The sequence below is a fragment of the Eurytemora carolleeae genome, unplaced genomic scaffold, assembly GCF_000591075.1.
Source record: "Eurytemora carolleeae unplaced genomic scaffold, Eaff_2.0 scaffold1875, whole genome shotgun sequence".
In the NCBI taxonomy this organism is placed as follows: domain Eukaryota; kingdom Metazoa; phylum Arthropoda; class Copepoda; order Calanoida; family Temoridae; genus Eurytemora; species Eurytemora carolleeae.
Genome location: NW_019398097.1, coordinates 51,090 through 59,764, shown reverse-complemented (window position 1 = coordinate 59,764; position 8,675 = coordinate 51,090). Strand labels below are relative to the sequence as shown.

General features: G+C 30.4%; 1 protein-coding gene across 2 annotated transcripts; it reads right to left on the bottom strand.

The window, feature by feature from the left end:
- Positions 1-5,575: 5,575 nt before the first annotated feature.
- LOC111716798 (kelch-like protein 12) lies at positions 5,576-7,704 on the bottom strand. Of its 2 annotated transcripts, none has more exons than XM_023492283.1 (5): positions 7,552-7,704; positions 7,300-7,425; positions 7,019-7,117; positions 6,558-6,674; positions 5,576-6,013 (listed from the first exon to the last, which is right to left on the bottom strand). In XM_023492283.1, the coding sequence occupies exons 2-5, from the start codon at positions 7,401-7,403 to the stop codon at positions 5,662-5,664; spliced, it is 672 nt and encodes a 223-aa protein (XP_023348051.1). In that variant the 5' UTR covers positions 7,404-7,425; positions 7,552-7,704; the 3' UTR covers positions 5,576-5,661. The 2 variants fall into 2 exon arrangements, with proteins under 2 accessions (XP_023348051.1, XP_023348050.1); XM_023492282.1 differs by having other exon boundaries at positions 5,576-6,016; positions 6,561-6,674; positions 7,552-7,697.
- Positions 7,705-8,675: the final 971 nt, after the last annotated feature.

The window sequence follows — 8,675 nt, the reverse complement described above, 5'->3', positions numbered from 1 at the left end:
CTAAATTCCCCTTTTTAAAAGAACAAACTGTTAATATTTAAAGATATCTTACATCAAAAGTTGGCACAAATGAACAGAATCATAGATAATATCATCAAAAATAAAACTGTCAGCATTTTTTAATTCTTTTTATATTTCTTAACATTTTGTATTCTAGTGAGAGTCAAAATGTCAGCGAAAGCAGCATACCAGAAATGGTTACAGTTAGTAAACCAGTCCGCTCTACCTATTATATCTAAAGCTGATATAAAGTCTGATGAACAGACGGCCCTATCCGGACAAAATATGGAGTTTGTAATTTTTGCAGTTCTTTATATTCTGCTGCGTGGTCTTATCTCCCTTTTCAATTGGTACTCCTGGTACAATTATTTCAAGGCAAAGAGAACCACCAGTACAACCCACGCCAATTAGAGAAAGCAATATATAAGTCCAAGCTCTTTTTCTAAAATATTCTGCTATTACAATTAACTTAGATTCTATTCTAGGAAATCTTAATTTATTTAATTGGCAATTTATAGGGGACATATATTGGATCTTTATGTTTATTTTATTAACCTATTTTGGCCCCATTGGATTTTTTATATTAATTATATTTTTGTAACCAAACATTACTATTGTAGATCTTTTATTTTTCTTTTGATCTTTATTTGGCATATTTATATATATATACTTCTTTATCTTTTATTTGGAGCTTTATAAGAACAATAACCCCACTGCAGCTTTTATTTATTATTTGTATATTTTAAACGGATCACTCTTTAAATCCAATATTTTTAATGAATCAATTTATTTACAGGTTCTTCAGACCTGATTTTATAAATAATTGACCAAGTTTTCAGATTCCATTTTATATCATATATTTTCTTGATCATTTTCAAAAACAAATTATCGTGATTCAACCAAATTTGTTTTTGTTAAAGTGTCTGCAATTAAGGGTTAGTATGCTAAAACACTTTGCCTGGCTCGTAATTTTTTACTTTATGTATGCCTGATTCTCAGTCATAGCCATAGATGTGGATATTTTTTAAAATTACGATTATAACGAACTAAATTGGCTTTATGAATGAATTTCATATTTAAATATTGATAATTTTATATTTTCAACTTTTATAAGATCAGGCTCTGTTTCTATATATCCATAGATATATATATATATTATTAATATACTTATTATACTTTTCTCATAAACAAAACTTGTTTATCTTTTATATTTAGCCTATAATCAGAAACAAACATTTACATTGTAGCTTTCGTAATAAAATTAATCTCAAAAATAAAATGGATTGCTCCATAATCCATAAATTGAATCATTATCATTTTTAATAACAAAAAGGCTTCTCAGGCACAATTTTGTTTTATCTAAAATAATAGAAAAATAAACTTTATGATTCAGTTAAAATTCGTTTTTCTTGTACAATTATCTAAATTGATTATAATGTTTTTTATATTTGTATATTAATACACAAAGGACAGGACAATACACCGATTATTTCTTTCTAGTTTCTTTTCATTCTGGTTTTGGGATCGTCGTTAGCCAAGCAGGTCGTACAGCATAATGACAGAAATGGAAGGAAAATAGATAACATTCTTTTTAAAGGCAAAATTAACTTAAAATCAATTGATAGTACATTGAGAGACAAAAACAAACAGTACAAAAAGGTTATCTATTTATCCGGAAATGATCTGCTTCCTTCTAAACTCCACAAAGTAAATAACAAAACACATGTTTGTCTAACCAAGTTTGACGAAAGTAAATGTTTAAATATCCATTCTAGTCTGGTGGAAATTTTGTCAATGTATACAAAAAACATCGTTTTTGTTGAACCACCCCCAAGAGCTACTTCTATTATTGAAAATTCTGAATGTTTGTTTTATGACAAAAGTACAGCCAATAGATTCAGAAAAGTAATCAATTCACTGAAGTCCGACATCAATATTGGGGTACTATCAAATTCAACTCTTTTAGGTTTCCTAAGTATTACAAAAAGTCCTTTATGTGCTCTTGATCAGATTCATTTTAGCAGACAAGCTATTGCAGTAATACAAAGACAGGTGATTGAGCAAAGTAGATAAAATGAATTTGTTTGTTTGGATATTACTCCTCACTAACTTATTTAACTCATTCCCTACTTTTTCGACAAATGAATTAGCAACAGTTTATACTAAAATCTCGAACTTTAAACAAACTTTTGCAATAGATTTTTTAAACAACAAGGATGCAATGACAATTTTGAAAGTTAGCCTGGAGCAAATATTTCCAAATACCATTGACAAAAACCGAATTTCTTTGCTTTTTCAACTAGTAAATTGGATAACCCAATTTTTTGAAAGATTAGACATTTCAAAAAAACAAAAAGACCGTGTAACTGAACATCAAATAGAATTTAATATATATAAAAAATTACAAACTGCAATTAATGAGTATTCTAATGCAAGAAAAAGAAGGACACTTATCGAATTTATGGAATCAATAGCAGAAGATGGAAAATTTGTAGATAAAGATAAAGTTGTTGGGTGCTCTAATATAATAATGTATGGACAAAACTGTGTACCCTGTTTAAAAAAATACATAACCCTTGTAAAACAACCAAGAACTGAGTACATAGGAAAAGAATTTTTAGAACCATTAATAGCATTTTTAAATAAACCAGTGCCAATATTAAAAAATACGGACGTAAACGTCTTTGCAGTACTTCTAGACATACCGTTATATGGGCCAAACATTCACCAAGAATTATTTAATAAATTAATAGCCTTAAAGACTAGATTCCCTACACCGCAGTACCGACAAATCTATAACCAATTAATGGCGGAAAAAGAAAGCTTAAACACCCCTATTCCTAGTACAGTATCTCCTGTTACTCATAATACCATGGTTTCTGTTACTCCTAGTGCATTGACCCCTGTTACTCCCACTCAAGTCTACACGGAGACTACTGAACATGGTGTATTAACCTCAAACCCTACGCCAACTCAACCAACACTAGAACCAGAGATTTTTCTTGATTTGAATAACGAAAACTCTAGATTTAAATTTTTATTGAATGAAATAAAGGAAAACGAACATGATATTACCCAACAAACAAAACACAGGTTTTTGACGAGATCTGACTGGTTGGGAACTGAGAAATAAATGACGCGAGCTTTTCACCAGCCCTCTTTACATATTGTACACATGGCAAAGCTGCCACTTGATAATCTTGTAAATTCATGCCGTGATAAAAACGAGTGCAAAAATCAAGAATTCTTTAGTTAATTTCCTGTTGTTTATGCTCGTGTCTATCTCGTCTAAAAAACACTATGCAGGATCTTGTTCATTCATGGCGTGATTGACACGAGTAAAACTAACGTATATTAGTGAGTTCATTTTTTCGTCTAAACCTTGTGTTTAATTTTCTAGTTTTTTCGACATAAAGTCAAAGACGATCTATATTCGCCCAATGTGCCGCGTCTATAGTTGTTATAAATTTTCAAACATTTTTCGCACATGTGACACAGTATTTTATCTCCTGACTTTTAATGAAGATTGTTAATTTATTGAGCCCTGACAGGGTAGTTTTGGGTTTTTAAAAATATTTCCCTAATATTAACTGTGTATTTCTTTTAATTTTTAATCAGATTTACTTGTTTAAATGTTGTTTTTTATTACTGCGTCAGAACCTCATTATTTCGTCCAGAATAGTAAATTATTTGTTTATGAAAGTTCAATAAACTTGGGTATCGAACGGAATTTTCAGTGAAAAACTAAATGTTTTCCCGTAATATTAAAAGTGATATTTCAAACTAGCAGTTAAAGAAAGTACAGTGCAACATGAATTTCTTATTAGGCGTTGGTATATTCCTAGAGAATGATTTTTTAAACAAATTGACGTCAATTTTATACAAACAAACTTGACACTATTGAAACTATATTAAAGTGACTGTATGGCGTATTTAATGCGTTTAGAAATTGAAATAAATTAAATAAAGCATTGACTACAGATACTTGATTATAGCCGACCATATACATTACATAAGCTTGTTTGACAAGTCTTCTCGCAATCCCCATGAAGGGGAGGGGGCATCATGATAATAAACACATTAGGAGAGGAGGGGTGGGGGAGAATAAAGAGGACGGAGGACTAGTTATTGTCTACAGGAGACTGCTAAAGCGTCAGAGAGTAATACAGAACTCTACAGAGGGATACAAAATACAGAACTTTACAGAGGGATAGAAAATACAGAACTCTATAGAGGGATAGAAAATACAGAACTCTACAGAGGGATACAAAATACAGAACTTTACAGAGGAATACAAAATACAGAACTCTATAGAGGGATACAAAATACAGAACTCTACAGAGGAATACAAAATACAGAACTCTACAGAGGGATACAAAATACAGAACTCTACAGAGGAATACAAAATACAGAACTCTACAGAGGGATACAAAATACAGAACTCTACAGAGGATTAAAATATACAGAACTCTACAGAGGAATACAAAATACAGAACTCTACAATGGAACACAAAATACAGAACTCTACAGAGGAATAAAATATATAGAACTCTACAGAGGAATACAAAATACAAAACTCTACAGAGGGATACAAAATACAGAACTGTACAAAGGAATACAAAATACATAACTCTACAGAGGAATACAAGATACAGAACTCTACAGAGGAATACAAAATACAGAACTCTACAGAGGGATACAAAATACAGAACTCTACAGAGGGATGCAAAATACAGAACTCTACAGAGGAATAAAATATACAGAACTCTACAGAGGAATACAATATACAAAACTCTACAGAGGGATACAAAATACAGAACTGGGTCAAATCCATCCTTACCTTAGCTCCTGGTTTCCTAGTAAGATTGATAATCATTTAAAAGAAATTGGAACTGTTTTCTTTAGCGTGGCGGACGTGTAAGTTTTATTGTGAACGGTTGAAAGTTAAAGAGTTTAGCAAAGTTATCTTAGAGTTGAGTTATCGGTTAAGACTTAAGATTTGTCTCCTGTCTATTTAATCCCTGGTCAATTTTGATTCTTACTCAATCTCTAGTCCAGAGTTTTTCCTGGCCATTTAACTTGTTCCTCTTTATGGCGAGCATCCTTCATTTATAAGATTTAAATCATCTATAATTGAATAACGAGTAACCAAATAATATTTGCATGGGAACATGTATTTGAAATTCTGGTTTTGTTGATTCATTTCCAAGTAGAATTTCCTTTGAAATAACAAGATGCACCTCTACCTAGGTTTTTGTTGACCCTAGTAGTTATACTTTATGGTCTATTCCCCTTTGACTAAGGTTTAGTCGAGTAAAGAAAATTTGGTAGTAGTTATGTTTTAACTCCCTCCCTTTCTGTATCCTAGATAAATAAAGAATTGGTTAGATAGCATCAAGTATCAAGTAGATATTTTTTGATCGATTTTTCATCAAACCATAGATAATATAATGATAAGAACTTTTTTAGTTGCACACATATTTATATTTTTTATGTTTCAAAGTGTGATATTTAAAACTTTACACTTCTGTACTTACTCCTTTTCATTTTATTCAGAATAATAAACAAGAAATTGCTGCATTAAATCCAATTTATTTTTAGAAAAGGCACTATTTTAAATCAAATTATTAATTAAGTTACAATAGAATGAACATCTATGTATCAATTACAAGGAATTGATACAGAGGCATGTCTATAATGTTGATATTGCAGAGGTTCCTCCCTCCACTCTTCACCTTCAAGGATCTCCATGCTGTCTGCAACTCCCGACCCTCCCAACCCATTGTTCCCTCCAAATACTACCAGGCTGTTGTCCAGCACCTCCATTGTTAGGTAGTTTCTCCCCCTGGTCAGCTTAGGACCACTCCTCCAGGTGTTTGTAAACAGTGAGAGGACTTCTACAAAATCTAGAGACCCAGCATTACCATTGTTTCCTTTAAAAGCATTGTATACTCGACCATTAAATCCTCCAGCTGTCCATATTTCTCCCTTAAACATGCTGCATGCTAGTCCAGTCCTAAAAAAACAAATATTAAACACAATATTCACAAAATATAATTTTAGAAAGTTTAGTTAAATGTTATGTTATTTTATATATATGATATGGTTTGAACATTTTATTCTCAAATTTAGATAATTTTATCTTACAGAATTCATTATATTAAGTATGAGAGGTCTATAAAATTGGGTTGCAAAGATTTATAATTAGAAATTGAGAGTGTGTGGCAACAAAACAATTCCTTTAATAGCAATAAAAAGATTTTTTATTTAGAAAGCAACAGACAAAGAGTATAAGTATGAAATAAAAAAAAATTTTAAGATCAATTTGTTATTATTTTTTTAAAGATTATGTATCTCTGATAATATTAGATTTGAATATTTAAATTCAATAAATCCAATTGTATATTATTGTATATTCATTGTATGTATATGTGAGGAGTATTTTCAAACTTATTCATCAATTTAATATTGATACTTTTAATATATGAAAAAAATCATGAAAGATGTAAAACAGAACATTTTTAAAGTTTCAGTCTTCAGATATATTTTAGAAAGATTACCTTGCAGTTGGCATTGATGGAAGCTCTGCAATGAATCCCTCTTCAATACTGTAGACTTCAACAAGAGATAAGAAGCCGTTAGACCATCCTCCAAGCAGCATGACTTGACTCTCACTAGAATACAAAATGTTAAGAAATATAAAAAGAATTAAAAAATGCTGACAGTTTTATTTTTGATGATATTATCTATGATTCTGTTCATTTGTGCCAACTTTTGATGTAAGATATCTTTAAATATTAACAGTTTGTTCTTTTAAAAAGGGGATTTTAGCAAAGTTGAACAATGTTTGTAATAAAAATATCAGTAGATACATCTTACTAGATTCATTTTGAAAACATATGGTTAAAATATTTGACAACAGCATATATTCTGTATAAGAATTCATCTTATTTCATCATTATTGATTAATTATATGTGTGCACTTGTCATGATTAATATATATAAATAAAGTGTATACCTGATAGGAACAGCACAGTGATCCTCTCTTACAGATGTTAATTCATAGTTTTGAAGCTTCCAGGAGGATCCATCAAACACCTCCACAGTAGCAGTATATCTATTAAACAAATATTAACAGGTGAATGGATTTGACTGAAGGATTCCAGTTTGTGAGAATGTTTATATAATAATTCAATATTCTAATTTAGAAACATCCTTTTTTTAATAACAAAGAAAGCTAGTTGATCAATAAAGAACAAAAAGGTTTATAAAACAAATAAGATTAAACATAGAACATACTCCTGTCCAGTTAATCCTCCTGCAGCAAGTATCTTGTCTCCTAGTGTAGTCAGGGTAAAGTATACTCTAGCCACATTCATACTTTCAAACTCTATCCAGTCCATTCCCTCATTCTTGAAGCAGTTTCTAAACAAAAATATTCAATTTCAAATTTAATTTTGTGAATTTTTATCTTTTTTAATATATATGATTTGTATTCTTTATTTTATTATTGTTTGATTTATTAGTTTTCACTAGTTCACTACATTCTACCTGAAGTATTCTATAGGTATAGGTTTGCAACATTTAGGAGTTTAACACAGTTTATTTACATTACAATGTGTTTAAATCCCCTCTCCCTCCATCACTATTTTATTTTTAATTGAATGTATTTATTCAATTAAAAAAGATTTAGGTATAATTTTAAATATGATGTCAACAATACTGACTGATAGCAAGTATAAAAATAGTTTTGATTAGTTTCTTTTTGGGCATTGCTGTAGCTCTTTAAAAAACTAGCAGAATACTAAAAAGTTAAAATGCTTCAAAGAAAGGTTTATTGCATCAAAAAATAATATGAATTGAGTCTTTGCTAAAAACTCTGATTTTCCAATTTTTCAAACTATGAATTCTGTTATATCAAATAGCATAAGTTTAAAATATCAAAAGTTTACACCATCATGTGGCAAAGTTATAAGGATTATAAAATTCTGGCATTGACTTAGTTTCTATGAAAGGTATCAGTAGAATAACTATTTTCAGCACTTATGTCTAGTTATTCTTTTATCAAAAGAACTTGCATACTGTTTTGCCTATAAATAGGATAGGGTTTGAATTGATATAAAAACTTACCCTGCTACAGGAGGCCAGATATCCAGCAAAAAGAATAGATAAAATCGAAAGAATCATTCCTGAAAGAAACAAATGTTGTTTAGTAAAATGATTCATAAATGTTTTCTTAATTGCTTAAACTATCTTATAATTTGCATTGAAAACTATTTAAAATAAATTGATAAATGAATATTTTACCTTATATTTTTTCCTGAGTTAGCAGTAAAGTTTTAACTTTATAAAAGCACTAATAAATAAAATACAGTGTACAGCATACAGCACACAGAGTACAGCGTAAAGAGTAAAGCGTAAAGAGTAGAGCATACAGATTACAGCAAACAGAGTAAAGCGTACAGCTTACCGAGTACGGAGTACAGCTTACAGCGTACAGAGTACAGCTTACAGATACAGAGTAGAGTTTACAGAGAGCACAGTGTACAACGTGCACTGTACAGCGTACAGTGTACAGCGTACAGTGTACAGCGTAGAATGTACAGCGCTCAGTGTACAGTGTACAGCGTAAAGTGTACAGCGTACAGTGTGTAGCGTACATTGTGCATCGTACA